Genomic DNA, 25,737 nt, shown 5'->3' with positions numbered 1-25,737 from the left:
AAAAAAAAAAAGACATGTTGCCCAAGAATGGGTTTAGAGTCCAAAGAAAAGGGAAGAGCTAGCAAGTATCCAGTCTGTTTGTTCCAAGAACCATCAATTCAGGGGACAAAGCAGTTTTCTCTCTATTCCTGAATTTCTCTGGGTTGGATATTGGCAATACTAATTTGAGAATGACCAGTTTCTACATTTCTCTTGAGGCTGTATGGAACCCACTTAAATCCCCAAGGAAGTAAATAAACGTTTTTGCTTTTTTTTTTCCTTTGAGTGGTTGGTTTCATATTCTTAAATGACTTTCTATTATAAAAACAATAGCTTTTTATTGTAAAAATAAAGAACAGTTACAATCGTTTAGCAGTTTGGCACTTCTCTTTCCAATTTTTTAATCTTTGCCTAGAGTTTCATCGAGCTGAGATCATTCTATACATGCAATTTTTATCTAGCTCATTGAGCCAAGACATGAGCATGTTCCAAATGTTATTAAGGATTAAAATATAACCGTAAAGGTTACTTAATAGTTCACTTTAAGGATGTACTATAATTTAATAAATCACTCTCCTTTGTTGGACACCTAGAATGCTTTTAAGTTTTCACTATTATAAATAATACTTTAATAAGCACTATTTAGTCATTAAGCTTTTGATGAATTTCAGATATCTATAAAGTGTATGTTTAGAAGTGGAAATTCCAGGACAAAGGATATGGCACATTGCTTTCATCATTTCTGATTTGTAGTGCTATCAGCAGTGTATAAAAGTGTCTCCCTCATGACACATTCATAATTAATAACATTTATTTTCTAAACTATGTTGATAAGAGAAAATGGTATCTCAAGGATTTAATTTACCTTTTTATTACTTGTAAAGTTGAAAAGGCTTTATATACTGTTTACCATTTGTATTTCCTTTTATTGTGAAATGTCCACTTTCCTTTGACCATTTATTTGCTAGGTTTTACTATTTTTTAATAGATTATACATATTCTTTATATATTAGGGATATTAACTCTTTATTGAAAATATTTTTCAAGTTATCTCCTGGTAACTTTGAAGTCATTAAATCTATAGATTTTTTTTTTTCCTTTGTTTCATTCATTGCTTCTAAATTTAGAAAGGTCTTTCTCATCAAGGCATTTGACACTATATAATTAAATTTTCTTCAAAATCTTTGATGATTTAATTTTTAAAATATTAATGCTTTAAATCATATGAAGTTCTCTCTACCAAATAATTAATTTTCCCAGCATTGTATGCAGAACAGTTATTTCTTTCTAACTAATGTTCTATCTAAAGTTGGAAATAATTTTATTTAGTTATACTTCTAGGTTAAGATATCAGCCTTCTAGTAGTACCTGGCTGCCCTCCTTATATCCAGATCCTCGTTGTGTAATCTTGCAGTTACTGGAGTGTACTCCTTCACCCCTGACTTTGGGGTCAACTGTGCAACTTGCTTTGATTCATGTGATTGTGAATAGAAGTGATCCTATGTCAGTCCTCATCTAGGCCTCAAGAGATGCTGCAGGTTCCCGCTTGCCTTCTTGAGCCTCTGTGATCACCACATAGCTGCTTTCTCCTTTAGCCTGGGTCCCCAAAGAAGCACACATAGAATGGAGCTGTCCCAGCTGCCCTACTGATGTGCCAAGGCTGGGTGAGGCACAGCTGCCCAACTGCACTCAGCTGAGATCAGCTGAGCTCCCACCCAACTTGTAGATGTGTAAGAAATACATTCTTATTGTCTTCTGCTACTGAGATTTTATTGGTAGGATTGGTAGGTTGTTGATAGGATTTTAGCAGGAAGAGGGAAGTGGATATCCTGAACAATAGAAGGAAAAAAGGAAAAGAAAGGGATAGACTTTATGGACACCCACGTGGAGAGGCAGAGATGGCCAGATATGAAATAGTTACTTGGAATCAAAAAGGAATAAGACTCCAGTGGTTGGAAAAAAAAAAAAAGCCAAACTCTTTTAAAGTCAGACACATACTTGTATTGACAAGCTCTCATGGCAGAATTTGTATGTGTTTTTCACCCAGACTTCAAGCTTAAACACAGGCTGTTCCCACCCAAGAAGTAAATAGAAAAAAAAAAAAAGATTTAATCCCCCCTGCCCCCACCCTGAAAAAAAAAAACTTCAGGGGAAAATATTTATTAAGTTTGAGTTTTCCTGAATATACTTTTTAAAGATGTTTCTTCTTTTTTTTAAATTTTTTTATTTTTTAATAGATCTTTATTGGAGTATAATTGCTTCACAATACTGTGTTAGTTTCTGTTGTACAACAAAGCAAATCAGCCATATGCATACACATGTCCCCATGTCCCCTCCCTCTTGAGCCTCCCTCCCATCCTCCCTATCCCACCCCTCTAGGTGGTCACAAAGCACCGGGCGGATCTCCCTGTGCTATGCGGCTTCTTCCCACCAGCCAACTATTTTACATTCGGTAGTGTATATATGTGGATGCTACTCTCACTTCGCCCCAGTTTCACCCTCCTACCCCGTGTCCTCAAGTCCATTTTCTATGTCTACCTCTTTATTCCTGCCCTGCAACTAGGTTCATCAGTACCATTTTTTTTTTTTCTTTTTAGATTCCATATATATGCGTTAGCATACGGTATTTGTTTTTCTCTTTCTGACTTACTTCACTCTGTATGACAGACTCTAGGTCCATCCACCTCACTACAGTTAACTCAATTTCGTTTCTTTTTATGGCTGAGTAATATTCCATTGTATATATGTGCCACATCTTCTTTATCCATTCATCTGTCAATGGACATTTAGGTTGTTTCCATGTCCTGGCTATTGTAAATAGAGCTGCAATGAACATTGTGGTACATGACTCTTTTTGAATTACGGTTTTCTCAGGGTATATGCCCAGTAGTGGGATTGCTGGGTCATATGGTAGTTCTATTTTTAGTTTTTTAAGGAAACTCTATACTGTTTTCCATAGTGGTTGTATCAATTTACATTCCCACCAACAGTGCAGGAGGGTTCCTTTTACACACAAAAAAGACTTACACTCTGAGATTTTGCACAAAGCAGAAAACCCAAGTATTCATCCTAGTCTCTCACCTTCTGTTGAAATCAACCTGGATGGAATGATCAATGACAAGGTCAGCGGGACAGACAGGGTTTATTTTCTCTGGATTTCCTCCTAACTTTTTCACAGCATCACGCATGGCAGCAAAGTCAACCACAGCTGGCACACCCCTAAGAAAAGGGAGATTAAGCAGAAAACAAGTCTGTTAAACAAGTGCCATGGGATTTTTCAGCTTTTGCCTCTGCTGATAATATTGGCCATTGGGCTGTCTCGTCAGTGGTGCTAACAGTGGATGTGTTAGAAAAGTGAAAGTGTTTAAAGCACATTCCCTTCAGCAGAAATCACATCAGTAATAAGCGCCACGACTGAGTGGTATCTCTATATGCAATTTTATCCCTGCATTGAAGTTCACAGCCAATATGGTCTAAACAGAGAAACTGTGGGAAAGCTGGCAATTAAAAACTCTGGAACTTTTTCTGCCATCACTGTTCCCTATTCATATGGTGGGCTGACAAAGACCTGGACAAGATATACGGATCACACCCTTCAACTTCAGACCAAATTTAAAGGAATGGATATAATTCAGAAAAGTAGACTGTGAATCAAATTTATACTAAGTGAATGCTTCCTTTTTATTAGAGAATAAAATTTGGGTGATCTTCCTCTAAAAAAAATGAAATTTGCTCTCCAGAAGGAATAAAATAACATCATTTCAAAATGAAACGGTAATGTCTCAAAATGAAGCTGTGATGGGGAGCAATTCCTGGGAATAGCAGGATGTGAGCAGAGGCTTAACAGCAACACATCAGGCCTTGTGAACTATGTATCTCCCCTCAGGCGATACATATTAACGTTCCAAGGACAGCTGTTTGAAACCTGGCTCCTTGCGTGATAGGACATAGGGGCGAAAAGATTCCGAGATAGCTCCACTCCATGCTGTTTCTTTCAACTTTTGCTAGTACACTTAGGACTAGGATCTTGAAGACCAAGGACAAAGACCTTTGCCACTGGAAAAAGTGGAGTGAGTATGCATCCTGATTTCCCTGAGATTATCTCTTCCCGTCTGGGATAACTGCCCCCTTTTGCTTTCAACCGTCTCTGAATGTTGAGTGAAAAATTATACAGTCACTGTGTTTTTTATTTTTGCTTTTAAGAAGCTTTCTTTAAAGGCTGACAAGGGATGCAGAGAAAGAGTGAAGTGACATGAGGCTCACGTGAAGTCCTGCAGGATGACGCGGGCAGGCTTAAATGGCACTTCTATGTTCTTATGCTGCATGACATTCCAATTTAGGATATTTTCAACATCATTTTTCTTCACCAAAAATTGATCACAGTTCCGAATGGCTGCCTCCAGGAGAACTCTGATAGAAAATGGTAGTCGTCCTAGGAGTAAAGGAGAAAGTATAACAAAACAAAACCCATGAGACATCTTATTATAAGAGCTCTCTAAAGCCAAACTCCATACAACCTTGATACAAGGCATCACACTATTCTTCCAACAGGGAAAGAGAGTAAATTTAAACTGATCTCAACAGTTTAAAATACAAGACTATTGAATGGATTTAGGAGACATTCAGTACTAGAAAATACCAACAGCCTAGGCAAAAAGAAAATATTACAGTTAAATCTTTCATAATAAATGGTTGCCTAGCCTTGGAATCCAGTAACAGAATTTCCCTTAAGTCGTCATGAAAGACATCAGTCTAAACAATTTACTGTATTACTGTTAGCAAGTAACACACACATACACACAGTAGTATTTCTTATGAAACCTAGTGTTTAAGAAATGAGAAAATAACCCCTTTACAATTATTATAATAAGACTAAAGAATAGTCAGATACATCTTTCAAAGGAAATAAACCCCTAAACACCACATAGTATGGTCATTGGTAACTGTGTTTTCTAGAATAAAACAATGGTAATTCATAAGAAAAGTTATTTTGTTTATAAAAGAAATGGTCCATCCGGATACATGAGAATTATTTACCAGTATTATCCAGAAAAGGCAAGACTACAAAGGTAGAGAAGCACAGGAGTTGGAATAAAAAAGGCTTGTGTTTTCATCCTCTTCTGCTACCTACATAGTTGTTATTTAATCATATCATTTACTCTCTCTGGGCCTCAGCTTCCTCAGGACTTCTTATGTTTTTAAACATAACATGATAGGGTTGTTATTCAGATTAAACAATATATATGTACAAACACTCTCTATACTAAATGTTATGTACATGTTACATACATATAATCATTATTATCTACTTGAAAACGAGCAATGTAAGAAAGGTGTGTATTTGTGTGGTTAACCCAAGACCATTCAGCCATCTCTGCTACTCCCTCTTCCAACTCTCCTAAAGGCTAATTTATTAAGTAGCTTACTTATTATGCAAATGATATTCCAATTACTATCAGAGCACTTACATCATAGAGCCATGTACCTACCGTATCTTGAATCCTCCAATTTATTCAAATTGAAGAACTTCTTTCCTGGTTGTGCAGGATCCAAAGGCTCAGCGAGGTGTGCAAATGGGTTGCTCATGATTCCTGATGGCCACGTGTCCCTGAAAAGGACAGAGAACATTTAATTTCTGCTCTCAAGGCTGGACCTTATTTATTCAATGAGTGTTTGCCCTCTTTAACAATTTTGATACACATTCACTTCAAGAAATCACTTATTATCTTCTCAGAGTAGGGGAAAGGTGGGACAAAAATGAATAAAAAAATGATATCCTTAGCAAAGAAAGTGGGCTCTGTGAAGCTATTTGTGAAAGCTAGGATTCACCTCTCAAGAGTACATACAATCCCAAACTTCTTTTGCCTTATCTGTATACAACTTTCCAAAATTCTTGCACTGATAAGTCATGAGGAAAAAGGGAAATGAAGGATGTGTTGCATGGTAAATCTCGAATATATGAACAGACCTCTGAGCTGGACTCATGTTTTGCTTGATAGGAGGTTAAGAGGTCCGGAGCAGGTGACATTGTGCAACTGTATAAAACTTGAACTCTGGAAGAGCGGACTTGAAAGCAGCTGTTTTCTGTTGTAACTGTCTCTGCAGCGTTTTAAATAAACCTGTTAGTTGGAAGTCTTCCCAACTCACTTTTGAGTTGGTAGCAAGAGTGAGTTCACATCAGGTAATCTTAAAGATACACTGTGGTGGCATAAAGGCCCAAACTCCCCAGATATGTTTGGAGAGGACCCTCTACCCCAGCTCTGGGCAGAATTTCTCCTTATCTTTTTATAAATTATAAGTGGTGAACAAGAAAGGACACTGTTCCTGGTCTCCACCACACAGATAAACAGCGATTTCAAATAACTTAACTATATAACTTAGAGCAAAACACTCCCGGGTGGGAGTCGGAAGACTTGCTTTCTAGTCCTACCCCTTGGGCAAAAATCCTTTAATCGATCCATTCTCCAACAGTCTTAATTTTAAGATAATAATAGTAACATTCCCCTATCTAATCCAAGGTTTTTATGAATAAATATTCATAAAACCAATTTTTGGGATGACTGATATGGAATGATCAACATATTACTATAAAATGAAAACAAAGTACCATATCTTATTCAACTTATGATTGGGTAACACCCTGATAAACCCGTTGTAAGCTGAAAATATCGTAAGTTGAAATGCATTTAATATACTAAGCTACTGAACATCACAGCTTAGCCTAGCCTACCTCAAATATTCTCAGAACACTTACGTTAGCTTACAGTTGGGTAAGATCATCTAACAAAGAGCCTCTTTTATAACGAAGTGCTGAATATCTCATGTAATTTATTGAATACTGTACTGAAAATAAAAAAACAGGGTGGTTGTCTGGGTACAGAATGGTTGTAAGGGTATCGGTTGTTCATCCTCCTGATCGTGTGGCTGACTGGGACTCATCACAAGAGAGTATTGTACCGCATACCACCAGCCCGGGAAAAGATCAAAATTCAAAATTCAAAGTGTGTTTCTACTGAATGCCTATCGCTTTTGCACCAAAGTGGTCAAAAAATTGTAAGTCAAACCATTGTAAGTCGAGGACCGTTTGTACAGAAAACAACTGTTTGTGGGGATAAAAAGTGACAAGTGGGCCTTGTCTCCATAGACAGGCCCATGTCTTCGTTCAGACACAAAAGAGACTGGTTCCTTTAAGAGGGACAGAGGCCTAGAAGTCAGGATTGGGAGAAAGACTCAGCTTCATTGTATATCCTTTGGTATTATTTGCATTTTTAACTGTACAAATATAACTGTTTGAAAACTAGTTAAAAACTTAAAAGAGATAGACAATGAGCACACCCACTGTGTCTAAAGTCCAGTGCCAGGCAGTTCCGGGAAGAGGCAGCTGAGTGAGAAGCAACCCCTGCCTTCCTGGAGTTGCGAGTGCAGAGACAATGGGATGAGCCGGTCGGTGCCCGTGAGAGAATGAGAAGGAAGGGTGCGGTGGTCTGCCCAGCGCCTTTTTACTAGGAATCGCCTCTTTCCCCTAGTCCCACGTGGTTTTTGCAGGAGCTGCCATTTGGTGGGGGCGAGGGAAGGCCAACTGACTTCTCTAGGAATTCCGGAACTGAAATTAAAGAAAGCCTAGCACGGGACGCTGGGGCGTGCCCTAGATCATCTGCAGTAGAATTACCTGGGGCTCTTTCTTGTTAAAAGTAGGCTCCCGAGTCCCACCGCTGAGCTACTGAATCAGAAGGGGCTGGGGGAGGCGGCAGGAATTCAACAGTCTCCCAGGTGTCTCTAGCACGTGTGCAGTTTGAGAATCATTGCTGGACACCGTGGAAGGCCAGGTGAGGAAGGTACACTTGATTCAGAAACCAGGGAGGTACCGTGGAAAGTATATGTTTGAGAGGGGGGAGTGAATCGCAACCAAAATACCACACGGTTCAGGAAGGGGGCCTGAACAAGTGAAGCAGGCAGCGCAGGGGCCTGGCAGCCAGGGCAACGTTTGCCCGGCTAAGGGAGTGGCAGCCACTTGGCTCCAGCCGCAGGCTACATGCAGGAATATGCCAGCCCAGTGTGGACAGAGCCAAGTTTTCAAGCGAGGCTGGCAATCTGGATTTCTACACGAACATTCTTGATTTATAAATGTTGGTAACTAGATTTTTCTAAACTGCTGAGTGGGCCTGCAGTACAATGGCCAAACCAAACACGCCTGAGGGCACTACTTGACCTGTGTTCTAACTTAGCCTGGCAGATGTTTTGGAGGAATGGGAGGTAACTACAGAGAGAAAACTCAGGCAGGAAACTCTGGAAGTGGTGGGAACCCCTCGCTGAACTGGGCACGGTGGGCTGTTCATATCTTTCAAAAGCCTGAAGTCACTGAATCATCCCTAAAGGGGCTCAGTTTGCCAAAATTCTATGGTTAAACCAGTTGCCAAATTGTACCCATATCTGCCATGGTGCAGTGAGGACACAGGACACGATGTGTCAGTTTGCTTCCCCGTAGCTTATAAATGCCCTGGCAGAACTTCGGAAGCCTTACACGATTCCTGCTGTTCCTACCACCCTACAAAGCCAGCTGGTATTTCAGGATGGATATAGTGACCAGTATGGCTCTTGTAGAAAATGTGTCATATAACGCACTCTCCATCTGCCTCCTTTTTTCCTTAGAGACTAGATAATTGTGTAGTTTCACTATATAAATGAAGGAAATTTTACTTGCAGAAGTTAGGAGAGAGAAGAGCCAATGACTAATTACTAAGTGTCAGCACGTGCCAAGTGCTTCATACCATCTTCTATAACTCTGGCAACATCTCTGTAAATTCCAGCCTATCATTACTCCCATTTTACAGCTGAGAAAAGTGCAGCTCAGAGAGATGGAAAAACTCGCCTCAGGGCATACATCCAGTAAGAGGCAGAGCTAGGTTTTGAACTCTGGCTTTTTCCACCAGCCCCTTGGGGCTGCCTCTCCAGGTGTGGCAACTCCTGGTTTGAAGATGGTGCTGGCTGGAGGTCACCAACCAACCCTCAGAGCTGAAAAAAGCCAGGAGACGCATGGGCCTGAGAAATCCTCCTACAGGAGGCAGTTTTGAATACTAGAGTTGCCTTTCCTTCTTTCTAGGGGTCACCCAGCACAATGGCCTGAGCCAGGCATTGATTGTCACATGTCCCTTGCCACTCTGAGCCACAGGTCAGTGGAAAGCAACAGCAGCTGTGTTTTTGCAACCCCAAACTGGTTTTGCTTGGAAGTTGGGAAATGGACCTTCCCCCCCATCCCCACCCCCTTATAAGCCTGGAGGGTTCTGGAAATCAGAGCCACTCCACAGTTTCACTCATTCTATCACTCTTGTTTCAAATGACCTTATAGGAGTTCCCAGTGCTTTAGTAATCCCAAGAGAGAGCCAAAACAACCACATGCCAAGGAGGGTGTGAGGGGAAAGCTCTCTGGTTTGGAAACAATCCAGATCCAAAGTAGAATCTAGGCATTGTGAATGTACCTAGGTCTGCCTTACCCTGGCCAGAATCCTAGCCCATCCCCAAACCTTGAGTATTACCCCAAATTATCCCAAGATCTGTGATTTTGCTAGAAACGCCACCAACTGGTCAGGGAATCCTGTCTACTTCCACAACCACAGAAAGCACAGACCCACTGTTTCAATTCCTTTCTTATCTGCATTGTTCCTGCCTTTTTTTCTGTTTTGTCTAATCCCCATTCAATACTAATAAAAGAGAGGAATGAGCAAACAGAGAGGATCTGGGGGGAGAGAGTGGAGTGTCATCCTAGGTTTTTTCTCTTTTGGAAGAGGGAAGAATTAGTAGGCATGGAAATATGTTCGGGTTGCTGCCTCTTGTGTTCCACAGAATAAGGTGGTACTGCATGGAGGCAAAGGAAAAAAAAAAGAGAAAGAGAAAAAAAAAAAGGAAAGAAGGGGAAACGATATCTTTTAAGCAGCGAGTTTACAGCTCATTCAGAACTTGCCCTTCCTGAACACTTGTGTTGAGAAGGCTAGGACTGCTGATATCTGCCTGGCCTCTGAATCAAGTGGGACCCATGGACAGTTCTCAAAGAAAAGGAATCCAAAAAGAGACACTTGCACCATCTCTGAAACCCTCACTACATCTGTTCACATTCGGAAAGAAAAGATAATTATTTGGTAGAGAAACGGTGTCTCTCAAAGCTAACCCATCCTGAAATACCAGCTGGGTGACTTGGCATGATCCTTACAGATACATTTTGTGCATCAAAGAGTAGGGGTGGGGAAGGGAGTGCTGGACACCAGATTTTTTAAGTAAATTACTAAAAATACTAAATAGTAGGCACAGGCAGGCAGATCTGAGACACTTAACACATGAACTACGCTCCCAGTAAAAAAAGTTGAGGGAGTTCAGTGCTGGGGATCCTCTCCAGCCACAGACAGTGTTGCTGCCAACTGACCTTTGGCCTCAATTTAGGACACTGGCATGTGACTTGGAGAGGCACCTTCACTTGTACATGTGTGGCTTGGCATTGATCCATCACCACAGGCTAGGGACACTTTGATCTTCAATGTTAAGGAGGTAATGAGATAAATCAGAGAATGGTGAGCCTACCTTAAAGAACCTTACCTAGGACTACATCAGGGGACCAACATTCCCCTGATGAGGAAATAGAGGCCCTAAAAAGAAGTTGACGGCCTGGGGTCACAGGATTATAAGTGGTAGAACGAGGAGAAAATATAGCTGATTTTCCCTCCAGTAAAAAAGCAAATTTCTGGCAGGGAAAACAAACAAACAAAAACACCTTGAAATCCTTCGTAAGTAGAGTTGAAAACAGTACTACTTAGGCATATCACAGTCCTCTGGCACTTTTGTGAGTTAGTTCTACAATCATTCACTGAACCTTCCGGGGTTCAAAATTCCAGAGAACTGACTGACAGCTAAACTTTGGGAAAACAACTTGTGGTTAAGTTTTTTACTGTCTGCTCTTGATGACTAGTTTATTCCAAGAGAGGCAGAGGAATGACAAATCAATTCTGTTGATATAAATATCAGACCCACATACCATTCATATGCAAATGAATACAAAAAAGAAAGATACAGAGTAAAGTTAAGATATATAGATTGCCAACAGGCACATGAAAAGATGTTCAACATCGCTAATCGTCAGAGAAATGCAAACCACAATGTCAGTAGTTTGGCAAATCAAAACCACAGTCTCACACCTGTCAGAATGGCTACCATGAAAAAGACCACAAAAAACAAATGTTGGCGAGGATGTGGAGAAAAGGGAACCCTCGTACGCTATTGGTGGGAATGTCAATTGAGGCAACGACTGTGGAAAACAGTACGGAGGTTCTCAGAAAACTATCAACAGAACTACCACATGATCCAGCAATTCCACTGCTGTGTATATATCCAAAGAAAACGAAAACACTTATCTGAAGAGATACATGCATCCCGATGTTCAAAGCAGCATTCTTTACAGTAGCCAAGATATGGAAGCAACCTAAGTGTCCATCAGCAGATGAATGGATAAAGAAGATGTGGTGTATATATATACAATGAAATAGTACTCAGCCATAAGAAAGAATGAAATTTTGCCATTTGTAACAACTGGACTTGGGGGGTATTATGCTTAGTGAAATAAATCAGACAGAGAAAGGTTATCACTTACCTGTGGAATCTAAAGAATAAAACAAATGAATGAATATAACAAAACAGAAACAGCACAGAACAGACACACAGATCAATGGGACAGACTATAGAGCCCAGAAATAAACTCACATACTTATGTTCAATTAATCTACAACAAAGGAGGCAAGAATATGCAATGGAGAAAAGACAGTCTCTTCAAAAAGTGGCGCTGGGAAAACTGGACAGCTACATGTGAAAGAATGACATTAGAACATTTTCTAACACCATATACAAAAATAAACTCAAAATGGATTAAAGACCTAAATGTAAGACCAGAAACCAAAAAACTCCTAGAAGAAAACGTAGATGGAACACTCTTTGACATAAGTCATAGCAATATTTTTTTGGACCTGTCTCCTAAAGCAAAGGGAACAAAAGCAAAAATAAACAAATGGGACCTAATTAATCTTAAAAGCTTTTGCACAGCAAAGGAAAACATGAACAAAACAAAATGACAACCTATAGAACGGAAGAAAATATTTGCAAATGATATGACCAATAAGGGGTTAGTTAATGTCCAAAATATATAAACAGTTCATACAATTCAATACCAAAAAAATGAACAACTCAATTAAAAAATGAGACCTGTTATAACCTATGTGGAATCTAAAAAATAAAACAAATTAGTGAGTATAAAAAAAGACTCACAGATACAGAGTACAAACTAGTGGTTACCAGTGGGGAGAGGGAAGGGAGGAGGGCAAGACAGGGGTAGGGGACTTCGAGGTATAAACTACTATGTATAAAATAAACAAGCTACAAGTATGTATTGTACAGTGCAGGGAATATAGCCAATATTTTATAATAACTATAAATGGAGTATGATCTTTAGAAAATGTGAATCACTATACTGTACACCTGAAACTTATATAATGTTATAAATCATCTACACTTCAATTTAAAAAAATACTTAGAAAAAAGATCAGAAAAATACATTAAAAGAAAATTTTAAAAACAAAATTTTTATGTATTTATTTATTTAGGCTGCACTGGGTCTTAGTTGGGGCACCTGGGATCTCCGTTGTGGCATGTGTGATCTTTAGTTGCAGCATGTGTGATCTTTAGTTGTGGCATGCAAACTCTTAGTTGCAGCATGCATGTGGGATCTAGTTCCCTGACTAGGGATCAAACCCGGGCCCCCTGCATTGGGAGCACGGAGTCTTAGCCACTGGACCATCAGGGAGGTCCCTAAAAGAAAATTTTAAAAATAGATGCTCATTGTGGAAACACTATTAATCAGCTATAAAAAATGAGGTAATCCTACCATTTGTGACAACATGGACTTTGAAGACATTATGCTAAGTGAAATGAGTCAGAGAAAGACAAATACTGTATGATCAGATCGCACTTATGTGTAGAAGTAGAACCTAATTTAAAAAAAAACACACAACTCACAAAAAAAAAGAAAAGAAAAAGAAAATGCAAGTGAACAAAAAGAAGAAAATGAAAGTCATCTGTAATACCATGGTTTGGAGTTTCATTTAACATGACTTTTAAATGTACTTGGATTTTAAAAAAATGATTAGACCTCACATTGTTTTGTAAGTTGCTTTTTTTTCCACTCAGCAGTAGACCACAAACATCTTTATAGAGCCATCATGTGATATTTTATATCACATTTAACTACACCATAAAAATCTATCATTCAGATATATAGTTTATTTAAATCTCTTATTATTAAAATACGTAGGTTGTTTCCAAGTACTAACATTCAAATAACGCTTGCAACTTTTGTATACATTTCTTCAAATAGGTCCTTAATCCATTTCCTTAAAATAAACTCGTAGCTTTCAGTTCCTAGAAGTAGGACAGCTGGGTGAAAGGATTTGATATCTCCATTGGATTGCACATCACCAGGTTGCCAGGGAAAGGCTGTACCAATTTTATGACCCTTCTCTGAAGCAGTGAGTAAATGAAGGTGCCTAAACCAGGCAACATAATTGGTTTTTACCTTTTGCCAAATTGAGAGATTAAAAAGCTAACCTTGAGCATTTCTCTAATTGCTAGTGAAGGTGAATACCTTTCCATCCCTCTGTTAGAATCTGAATTTCTTCTTTTGTAAACTCCCTGTCTGCCAGAAAGGGCAAACCGAGGGTCACTAAGATGGCCTCTGGTGACCAAATGTTCTCATCTTTCACTGAACTATTCCTGTGGATGAGACTCAGCTCTGTAGTCCTGGAGAGGCAAGGACTGCCTGTGGCCTCTACCTGATCTTGAGACTTGCAGTCTGTAAGATTCCCCTTTACCTGAAGGGAGCCCTAAAATCTAACGCACAGTTTGACCCCATGCTCAGGTGCACTGTGAACCTAGCTGGTTATAGCAAAGTAAGTGACCAATTAGCTTACCTCACAGGCAAAATCCCCACTGGGGTCAGTGAGCTTTGCTACCTGTAACCCAGACCATTTCCAAGCCCAGGCAGCAGGCTTGCAAATGGGTTTTGTGAGGGAGCCCGAGTACAGCATATGGATAGTACAATGCTAAACCACTGCTCTTGCTAGAGGATCGCCTGGGACTATACCCCAGCTGACAGTCATGATGCCTGTTTGGTACAGCCAGATTTGTAGAGATGTTTGGAAGAGTCGACTGATTTTAGCTAAATGCCAACGATCAGATAAAATAAGAGTCACGTTTTTGGGTCTTTTTGCAGCCTTTGGAGTATATAAATCTAAGATTTAGCTGCTTATGCTGTTGGAGTTGAATCCTCTTAGGTTGTCTTATGATAGAGAAAGAGGCATGCATATGAATGGGCCCTACCACCAACCACAGGATTTCCACGCATCAGTGGGAAAGAGCAGAGGAGAGGCGTAACCGTGGGCAGCAGAATTCCCGTCAGTAATGGGATGGGGAGAATAAAGTTAGGGGGGTGGGGTGGAGATTGTGTGTAATCAGTTTCCCGGAGAGTTTGGATAGTTTGAAAGAGCCTTCAGGTGATTAGTTGAGAATCACTGCTCTGTGGTCTAACGTACAGACGACACGCCCTCAGAATTGTTTATTTAGGATATCTAAAGACACACAAGAGTAGATTTTTTAAATCTATGCTAATAACAGAAAGAGGTTTCTTCTGTATTCATGTGGTTTACCCACCTCTCTTCCTCTCTTCTCACATTTTCCTAAATATACCCCCCCTGAATTTTCATGGCTTCCAACTCCAAAGTTAAAGCAGTATCACTGAATCTTTTAGGGTTTACTTCAGTTCACTAAAAAGATTAGCTGTGCTTCATTTTTTTCTGTTTAAAGAGAAATTAATTGGTCCCACCCCCAAACTGACTGTTGTGTATCTAAACATCATGCTACTTATAAACAACTTTTTGTCAAAAGTGAGATTCCAAGGATGTCTATAAACAAGATTGAGGTCAGAACCATTCAGGCCAGCAAACCACCATGGCTTGTCAACTCGGTTCCTTTACGAAGCAGAGAGCTAGAAATATTAGTTCTTTGCTTTATTTGATGCAGACGCATCTGGAAAAATGGAATAGCTGAATAGCTCTGAATTTTCCCAGAGACCAAGTCACTTCTTTGATCTTCTTAGCTGTTCATAAAAGTATTGAAAAAAAAAAACACACACACCAAAAACAACACAAAAATCTCTTAAATGTGATACTTGTAACCAAAAGAATTTTAAAGCCATAAGTGCAATTGTCTATTTTGGGAGAGAATGAAAAAGAAAAAAAAAAAAAAAGGAAAAAGAGTAGTACTGTTGTAGGAAAAATGGGGCATGAGAGAACGGTCATGTCCCAGGCCTAGAGTCCTTGGGATGGCTGGCCAAGTGAGTGAGCCATAGTAAAGTGAAAGTGGGTTTATTTACAGAGGTACACACTCCATAGAAAGAAGCAGCCCCAGGGGATGGGGTCCTCTTGGAAAGTGAGAGCAGCCCCTGAAGTGTGGGGCTGGTTAGTTTCTACGCACTGGGCAATTCCATACGCTAACGAGTGGAATATTCTATCTTGGAGAGGGGGCGGGGATTTCCAGGAATTGGGGCACCACCCACTTTTTGGCCTTTCATGGTTGGCCTCAGAACTGTCATGGTGCCTGGCGGTGTGTTGTTTAGCATATGCTAATATATTACAATGAGTGTACAATGAGGCTCAAGGTCTACGGGAAGTTAAATCTTCTGCCATCTTGGACCTAGTTGGTTCTAACCAGTTTTTGTCGTATCCTCAGGATATGTCATTCTTTTAAAGGTTGTGCCTTGCCTCTGTCCCTCCTGTCTCAGTGCAGAAGGAGGGTCTTAGAGAAAGAATGACTTTATAACAGTATAACCAAATCCATCAACACATTTTTCTTGGGCACTAATTAATGCAAAGTGCACTTTACACCACAAAAGTCAACAAGACTCTGCTTTCAAAAAGCTTTGCCATCACACAATAATTTGTCACTTTTTGCTAAAATTTTAAGTTATCAGTCTGTTTTCACTAACTCTTTTGTCTCATCCTGGACCACTGACCAGAATGCTCCACATATATTCCTAGAGTTCTAAAAAGAGCTATAACCTAAATGATTCAGTTTCATTCTGAATAAGCCACATAACCTTTCTGTGCCTCAGTTTCCCAGTCTGTAACATAAGGTTACTTGATGATCTAAAAAGTCCCTTCTGGGTGAAAAAATTCTATGTTTCATTCATTCATTTGTTCAACACATATTTATGTTAACTGCATAATATGTGCCAGGAACTGTTTTAGGCACCAGGGATGCACCCGGGAACAAAATTGACAAAGCCCCCTCACGGTGCTTCCATTTCAGTGGAGGGAGATAGACTAAACAATAAACAAACATAGAAGCAGAACGTCAGACTGCGACCAGTTCTGTGGGTAAAGCAGGACAGGGCACTAAGGAGTGTCGGCCGTGAAGGGTATCAGGAGATCAAAGAAGGCCTCACTGATATGGAGCCACTTGAGAACAAGCTTGAAGGAAGTGAGGGGGCAAGCTCAGTGCAATCTTGAGAAGGGGTCAGATCATGTGCAAAGGTCCTGAGGTGGGTCTGAGGGAAGGCAAGGAGGCCAGAGCAGGGTGAGCGAGGGCAGAAAAGGAAAAGATTGAGGTGGGGAGTAGCAGAGTCAGCCACTGTAGTAACTCTGACTAAGGACAAACTACAAAGTACTCTCCTAACTTTACACTTGGTTTAAATTGTACATTTCCAACATCAGAATTTAGGTTTGGTAAGATATTAACTCATAATATGGAAACATTAGGTTGTCATTTAAAAAGTAGCTACTTACTTCCTGAAATCTAACCCTTCTGTTTCTCTGAACTTCATTAAGTAACACTGGAAGTTTTCAGGATGTATCATAAAAATGATCATGACTCACTCAGCAGATGTGCATAACCACTGCCAAAGGTAATGGTCAGGATTTGGGGGACCAGAGCTGTGACCACGGCACTGTCTGATCAGGCAGCCCCTGCCCCTTTGGGGCTCCCCTATTCCAGGCTCAGTGGCCAAGACAGCACAACATCATATGAAATCCCCAAAAGAGAAAACTTGCCTGACACATCCTTTAAGCTCATTTTAAATTAACTACAGTAGCACAAACTCCAAAGAACAGAAATAGTTACCTTTATTTTCTGGTATCACTATGGGCTAATATAAACAGTGTTTCACAAAAAGTCTTGGTGAACTTCAGATTTATTATTCCGGAGATGCACTGAGAAAGGAAAGTCATTGTGGGGTCATGAAACATTTGTCCAGAAAGCAAAGGAAGAAGCAGGGCAGGACCCCCTCAGAACCAGGTGTCCTGGCCAGTCCTCAGTTCCTGACCTCATCCTCTCCTCTTTAAGGCCAGTCCTCAGCCCCTTCTCAGACTGTGGGTCCCCTACCCTGCAGCAACCCACCGTTGCCAGCAGGGCTTCAAAAATGATGCCTGCAGAGACCCGAAGTCCTACTGCATCTAATTCCTGAGAGTCGGGGGCGCGAGGGGGCAGCAACTGTAGTTGTTACTAGCATTACAGAGCAGGCCTGGTCGATAGCCATCCTTTAAGAGTAGCGTGATTTCCTCAAGCTCCAAACTCATTTCGTAGATCCTTGGTAACAAACTTTTCTAACTCAAATTTTAGGAATTAGAAAGAGTGTCACCACGAAAGGCTGGGTGTCAGGCTGCCGGAGGTCTCACAGGGCAGCATTTCTCTCCATGAATTCACCATGTTTCTGAGGTCATCTGCCCCAACCCACTTCAGCACTGCTCAGACCCAAGAATGATGACTCGTACTAATAAAGTTCCCAGAAGCTTGAGGTATAAGCCTATGTTTCTTGGTTTTCGAGAAGAAAGGCAGCTGCCGGGAGGACCTGAAGCTCCTGTTTTCTGACCAGCACGTTCTTTCCCCGCAGTGGTATAGCCATGTGGTTAGGAGCTGGGAAGCTGCAGCCAGACTGCAGGCGTGCTGAGAGGGAACTCAACCCAGATGGAGGGAACGTCCATCTGGCCTTAAGCCCAGCTCTTAAGCAATGATGCTCTAGTCCCATCTCAGTGGCCCACAGAGCGGCATGGCATCTACACGCAATGGCCATTTCATTGGGTCAAAGATGTGACAAGTAATAGAGCAGCATTCGACCATGACACATCCACTACCTGGGCCTCGCTGGCTTGTCTAAGAAAAGGGACTGACCCAGATTCATTCATACATTTGACATTGATAGACACTGATTTGACATTGATGGGGTAAAGAGATGAGTTCCCTTGCTCTTCAGTCACACACAGACTGGTCAGGAGTTTATTAGACTATCAAGCAGTCCATGCTACAGCAGCAGTGGATGGAGAGCGATAAAGAAGCACCTAGGGGTGCTGGAATTCCTTGGCGGTCCAGTGGTTAGGGCTCCGAGCTTCCACTGCAGGGGGCACGGGTTTGATCCCTGGTTGGGGAACTAAGAGCCTGCACGTTGCACGGTGCAGCCAAAAAAAAAAAAAAGAAGCATCTAGGGATAGCACCTAATCCAGCATGGGAGGGGGTCAGGAAGACCTCCAGGGACAGGCACGCCATGCACGAGCCTTCCAGAACTACAGTGAGGGAGGGAGTCAGGGAAAAAATATTCCAGGCAGACACATGTAAAGGTGCGGAAGTGTGACCCTGTGGGAGGCATAAAGCAGTTCCATGTGGACGAAGGACAGGGTTCACGACAGGCAGGGCTAAGAGGAGAGGGAAAGGGAGGGGCGGGGTCCACATCATGAGGGACCTCGCAGAAAGGCTCGGATTTATCCTGAAGACAAGGAGGCACATTAAAAGATTCTAAGCTGGAATCTTCAAGACCTGATTTGATTCTCAAAGATCATTCTGGTAGTGGTAAGAGCTGACTTGGGGGAAGGATGCTAGATTGGTGTCAGGGAGGCAGGTTATGGTGCTATTACAGTCATCAAGTCGGAAGAAGGGGGCAGGGGCAATAGATCCCAGGGAGAGTTAAGAAAGGAGAATGGACTGAGGGTGGGTGAGGAAGAAAGAGAGATGTGGGATAGCTCCTGTGTTCCTCATTTGGGCAAACTGGCAGAGCCAATGACCACAATGGGAACCGGGATGTCGGTTTTAGACATGGGGAATCTGGGATGAAGAGGAACAGCAAGCAGCAGCATATATGCGCCAGGAGCTCAGGAGGTCTGGGCTGAGAGAAGTTTGGACAGGCATTCTGCCATGAGTGCTATATCACTCCATGGGCACTGCAGCCTGCTGACATGTGCCGAGTGCCCGTGGAGGGCCAGATACCTTATCCACATTGTCTAATATGGTCCCTCAGCAACTGTGAGATAGGGACTACCATCCCATTATACAGATGAGAAGACTGAGGATCAGAGAGGGTAACTTGCCAATGCCCTGTGGTCAGTGGCCAGATTGGGAGTGAAACCCAGCTCCCCTGATGTCAGGGCCAACTTCCTCGCACCCTGCTGCTTCCAAATAGGCATAGCATTTTATAGCCACTCCTCATCCAAAAACCCACATTAACCAAATGGATTAAAAAAGTTAAGTCTCACTTTAAAACAGTCTTCAAACTCTAAGGTACATATGCGAGGACTAGATAGTCAACCTCTAATTTCCCCTAAAATATCCTTGATTTTGGCAAAATTTGTATGACAGATAACTTTTAAAGTATGGGTTGATGTCAAAAACCCATCACCAGGCATCACCAACCCTTAAAATGTAACTGATTCCTTATCTAAGCAAATAAGGCTTTTATGAAACACAGCAATTCTTAAGACCAGTCTGGAGGCTGGTCTTGATCCCACCACTATTATAGAACTGTCCTGCGCATGTCTGCGTAGCTCTTGCATGTAACCGACTGTCCACAATGATTCGTTCACTTCTCCGCTTCTCAACCAAAAATTCAAGCCTGGCAATCCTGCAGGAGGACACTTTCTTCGACCGACACGCCTTCTTCATGAACTAGGCCACAATGTGTATAATTTGCTTTGTAATTTTACAGTAATGGTCATGAAAGGATGACGAGGTTAAGGAATAATTAAGTGTTCCATACACGTCAGTCTGAGCAACAGCTCAGGCAATTCACACTGTTCAAAGATGGGCTTCCCCAGAGTTCTCCTTAAGTCACGAAAAGAGAATGAGAGAGAACCCCAGCAGCACGCACGCACAGCAGCCTTGCCAATTCATCAGAAAGTGGATTAACTTCTACGACGAAGACTAAAGCAGAACCTGAGGAATCTGGGAAGTGATTGGTTCAGAGAGTGTGATATCACTTTGATAGTTCTACGCAGTAGGATATACATACTTACTTCAAGAACCTGGTCTAGCTCCCAAATATATGTAGTGCTTAGAGAGAGAGAGTTTCCGGTCTTTGCATGTTCCCAACATCCAATCCCAAAGCCCTTTGGTTTCCAATCTACACTTAAAATCAGACTCTGCCACTTTCTGCCGTAGACAAGATTCACTCTATCTGCCTAAGCCTCAGTTTACTTCTTTGCAGATTTAAGGCACCAAGAGCTGCCCTGCACTGCCCTGCCCAGCTCACAAGGGCCACTGTGATAATTAAAGGAGGCAGTAGATGAAGAGATGGTGTACACTGGGAGCAACTCTATACCTGTGAGCTGCCGTTATTCATGAGATTGATAGCAACTTACTTGATGGGGCGTGCGGACCCTAAATGCAGCCAATTTCTTCTACTGAAGATTTAAACCTACATCTTAAAACATAATAGATATTCTAAAATGTTGTCAGAGTCACTCTTCCCTACCAAGGGAAAAAAAAGCATTCTAGAATAAGAGAAGACCTAAACGCTCCAGATATATGTGAAAAAAATGACAACAGACCATAAAGAAAGACCATTTTCCTCAAAAAAAAAAAAAAAAAGATGTCTTCTTTATCCTGGCTCAAATTGAAGATTCTTTTTGTTGCAGTACTTTAAAATCTTTAAAAATCTTGCAGGTGAGAAAAAATGTTCATGGTCCTAGGCAGTATCTGAAATTTTTCCTTTGAACATAATGCATTTCTTTTGTAATCAAAATTTTTCTCCAATGAACTTAATCAATTTAAATTAATTTAGCATCTATTTCTTGAGCATCTTCTTTGCATTAAGCATTTTTAAGTAGCATAGGAGAAAGGGAGATAAGGAAAATCTTGTTTTACATGAAGATTATGATCTAAGGAGTCTGAGATAAGCTCGCAAAGAACTATAATATGCTAAGGGTCATAAGAGAGGTCAGAGGAAAGTGACAGCTATAACTAAGGGAGTTGAGAAAGGCTTAACAGAGGAGAATTGGGAGAAGGAAAGAGGGAAGACTGATTTAGCCCAGAAGGCAGAGAGGAGAGCAAATGCAGAAGCAGAGAAGGGGGACCACACAGCAAGCGTTCAAAGTCCGCCCCGGGGTTCGGTTGTGCTGACATTAAGACAGAAGAGTTTTAAGATTTTGTTACAGCAGTTAGTACATGTTTGTTACTAAAAGACACAACAAAGATACTTTGTTAGTTTATACAGTTGAAAATGAAGATGCTAACTCCTGGAAGAGGGAAAAAAAGAAGTGAGTTTGAGGAAAGGTCCAGATGAAACAAGATTGGTCAAATGCTAATGTTCATAATTGTTGAAGCGGGGGGTTTATACTCTCCACTTCTTTAGATGTCTGCAATTTTCCATTAAAAATGGCTAAAAAAGAAATGAAGGCCATTCAGTCTGTGGAGATGGTCAGCTGATGGCTTCTCAGGTGATGGTGCTGATCGGATAAGAACATTCTAACCTCCAGGTCAGTTGGAGGGAGCGGGTAGGGCTGAGGCTGCAGCTGACTCCACAGGCGGAAGTAGACACTGCACAACAAAACTAAGGGCTGTTTTCGGTTCCCCATGCCTCTCGCTCCATACTTCTTTCTCCATTTCCCACTGGGAGGAAGGGAGTAGCAGGGGTCTGCTACTGGCCGAGTCGGTGGTTAAGTCAGTCTAAGAAAAATGAAGCCAACTATGTTGCCCTCAATGTACAAATAACTGTAGGGGTTATTTTTGGTCAAGTCAATTTTTTTTTTTAATTTATTTATTTTATTTATTTATATTTGGCTGCGTTGGGTCTTTGTTGCTGCGCGCGGGCTTCTCATTGTGGTGGCTTCTCTTGTTGTGGAGCACAGGCCCTAGGTGCGAGGGCTTCAGTAGTTGTGGCGTGTGGGCTCAGTAGTTGTGGCTCGCGTGCTCTAGAGCACAGGCTCGGTAGTTGTGGCGCACAGGCTTAGTTGCTCCGCGGCATGTGGGATCTTCCCAGACCAGGGCTCGAACCCGTGTCCCCTGCATTGGCAGGTGGATTCTTAACCACTGCGTCACCAGGGAAGTCCGGTCAAGTCAATTTTAATACTTGTTTAGTACTTGCTAGAAAATATTAATAAGCAAAGTGAAGAGAATTAAAAACCCACTGTACCCCGCCACCAAGAGAAAAACCACCCAGCGTTTGGCACATCCTTTGCCTCTGTCCACGCGTGTGCACATCTGTACATACACGCACATGCTTTCTCTCCTCGTCATGGTAGGATCACAGAGAAAGTCTTGGGTAACATGTTTTTCGATTTTAAAACTGTGCTTCATGACATTTCATGAAACAGCGTTTTACAACATCAGTTTAAGGGCTGCACAATAGTCCATTAAAAAACAGTCTGATCTGCGTGGATGGACCTAGAGACTGTCGTACAGAGTGAAGTAAGTCAGAAAGAGAAAAACAGATATCGTATATTAACGCATATATGTGGAACCTAGAAAAATGGTACAGATGAACCGGTTTGTAGGGCAGAAATAGAGACACAGATGTAGAGAACAAACGTATGGACACCAAGGGGGAAAAGCGGCGGGGTGGTGGTGGTGGGATGAATTGGGCGATTGGGATTGACACGTATACACTGATGTGTATGAAATGGATGACTAATAAGAACCTGCTGTATAAAAAAATAAATAAAATAAAATTCAAAAATTCAAAAAAAAAAACAGTCTGATCTGGTGCTTCTAACCTTGGACAGGGGCTTACGTCAAACAAATATTGTTCAGTAAAATGCTTTGATCTGAGAGGGCTCTCTCTCTCAATATTATTTTGAGTTAATATATACTAGTATCATATATACTAGTTTAGAAATGGGATGCAGTAATTTGCTTTATCAGGAGAGAGGGAGTGATGGTAACAGTCTAACAGAAATAATCCTATCTTCCTTGAAAAAGTATAGGTTGTTGGGATTTTAGTTTTTTGTTTTGTTTTCAGGTTGTAAAAGCAATACATGAATGCTGCAAGGCAGGCCGACATATGTTACCACAAAGAGTAACAAAGATAAGTTCCCTGCCTTCCTTCTGACTCCACTGTCCAGAACTGGCTACTGTTGATAGTTTGGTATGTCTGTCTTCCAAACATTTATAAGGCTAAATATGTATGTAATTTCTATCTGGAATTTGTGCTGAGAGAACAAGGAGCCACGGAAGTAATCCAGTGAGTGATCCCACCTACCACACAGCAGCATGCAGGACACTGGGCTCTGGCAGAGGCTGCGGAAGGGCCACTCACAGGGACACCCCTCTGAAAGTGGAAAGTGAAAGAGCACCAAGACTGGGTGCTCTTATTCACCAGTCATATTCCAATAAACTCAAGGCTGCTCAACCACATACAGAAATGATCATGGAGGACAGGAAGGCAACAACACGCCTCCCTGTTCTTTTGCAAATCACTTCTCAAAGGCTTGCAAACTCTCGCACAAACCCCTCCACACTTGGCACGGGGTCCCCATGGGCACGTCTCCGAACGTGTGGGTCCTGTGTGCCACATCACTGCTACAGTCTGGACTCACGCACAGGTCACCTCTGCAGGGACAGAAATAACCAAAGGCATCTGAGAGCCTTGCCAGTTTTCAGGAGGCCAGCAGGGCTCATCATCCCTTATGTGGGGACCTAGTTCTTGGTTTCCAGAGTGAGGTCAAGCTTGGTTGCAACTACCAGAGGTTAACCATCCATGCATGGTGTGGTGTGTGTTCCCATTCAGAGGAAGGATCACAGACAAGAAGCAGGCCCAATGATTTAAGCCTCAAGCATTTCCTACACCGGTGGCTCTCAAATTGTGGTGCAGGGGACTCTAGGGATCCACAAGGTCAAAACCACTTTCGTTAACAATGCCAAGATGCTAGTTGACATTTTCACTCTCACATTTTCCGGAGTACACAGTGGAGTTTTCCAGAGGCTATATGACATGTAATACTGCAACAGACTGAATGCAGAAGCAGATATAAGAATCTAGCTGATGCAAAAGCAAATGAAAAACAAAAAAAGAATCTAGCTGCTGTCTATTAAACCTGACATTAAAGAGATTTGCAAAAATATAATTAATACAATGCCACTCTTCTCAGTAACGTTCTGTTTTGAAAAGTATGGTTATTTTCATAAAGGTATGTTATGTCAACATAGATCCACTATTATGTCTAAATGCATTACTAAATATAGTAAAAAATTCTCAGTTTTAGTTATATTTGGCAAATATTGAAATATATAACCCACATAAAAGCTCCTTAGTATACTAATTTTTAAGAGTATAAAGGGGTTTTTGAGCACCCCCCCCAGAAAAGTTTGAGAACTGCTATCCTAGAGGCTGTCCCCGACTCCCTACCCCCATCTCCGCAAGACAAACACACACACACACACACACACACACACACACACACACACACATGCGCGCGCGCGCACACACCGCTGTAAGGAGGGTTATGTATGTGGCAGGAAGATGTGCCATTCTGGTGTGCTGGCTGAATTAGGAAAGGCAGCCTGTGCTCCTTCCTGGATCTCTGAATCTATTAGGATGGGCTCTATCCCCACCCCTTCCACCGAGGGTCTCTTCCCCCGCACTCCGTTTTCCCCCTTACCACTTGGTGTGTTTTCCCCGATCTGTGAGAACCTCTGAGGATTTCCCTATCCCGCCACCCCCAGCTCGGCGAGGACTCCCCGGTGAGGCCCGCACACCCTCCCTGAGGTTAGGACTCCCCAGTTCAGTCGGCCGGAACAGTCTCAGCGTGGACTCTGGGCGGCCCGCACAGCCCAGACAAAGAAGGCCTAGGAGAGCCATTTCCAGTCCCCGAGACCTGTCCTCGGCGCAGCACAGGCTGGGACAGGGCGAAGGGGTCAGTCCCCAGGAACTAGTCCCCGATTCTCCCCTCGGCCTTCCCCGGATCCCCGCCCCGGGCCGCCCGGCGCGCTGCAGTCCGGGCAGTCCGGGCTCGGGGAAGGTGCCCGGGGCGCCGCGGACTCGCGCCCACCCTGCCGGGGCCAGGGCGGCCGGCGCTCCCGCCCGGGGCCGGACGTCGGTCGGGCCACGACGTACTCACTCACCGCGAACTGCACGGCAGGCTCCTACCGGCTGCCGGGCACCAGGCTGCAGGCTGCGGGGCGCGATCCCGTGCGGCGCGATTCCAGCCGCCGAGCTCCTCCCCTTGTCGCCCCGGGGCCACCGGCCGAGGGGCGGAGCCGGGGCGGGGCGGGGTCTGCGGGCGGAGGAGACCTCGCCCCCCGCGGGAGGGAGGGTTGCTAGGGGCCAGCGGCAGGAAGCCGCTCGGGACCCGGCTCCTCCCCCGAGGGCCCAGGCCTGGGACTCGCTCACTCTGGGGCGTGGAGTGTGACTGTCCAGCTCTCTAGGAGGGGAGCCGAAGGGGCGAGGGGAAAATGCCGCTTTTTAAAATGATTTGGCCG

General features: G+C 42.6%; 1 protein-coding gene across 1 annotated transcript in view; it reads right to left on the bottom strand.

The window, feature by feature from the left end:
* ACO1 (aconitase 1) overlaps positions 1–25,534 on the bottom strand; it is a 58,790-nt gene extending 33,256 nt beyond the window's left edge. The window contains exons 1-4 of the mRNA XM_061200484.1: positions 25,381–25,534; positions 5,469–5,587; positions 4,243–4,411; positions 3,061–3,198 (exon numbers count right to left, since the gene is read on the bottom strand). Coding sequence (XP_061056467.1) covers positions 3,061–3,198; positions 4,243–4,411; positions 5,469–5,565 — 404 coding nt within the window. The 5' untranslated portion in view covers positions 5,566–5,587; positions 25,381–25,534. The remainder of the gene's footprint in view (positions 1–3,060; positions 3,199–4,242; positions 4,412–5,468; positions 5,588–25,380) is intronic.
* Between the last annotated feature and the right edge of the window lie 203 nt (positions 25,535–25,737).

Source organism: Eubalaena glacialis, chromosome 9 (genome assembly GCF_028564815.1).
Source record: "Eubalaena glacialis isolate mEubGla1 chromosome 9, mEubGla1.1.hap2.+ XY, whole genome shotgun sequence".
Lineage (NCBI taxonomy): Eukaryota > Metazoa > Chordata > Mammalia > Artiodactyla > Balaenidae > Eubalaena > Eubalaena glacialis.
This window is presented reverse-complemented; position numbering and strand designations above follow the sequence as displayed.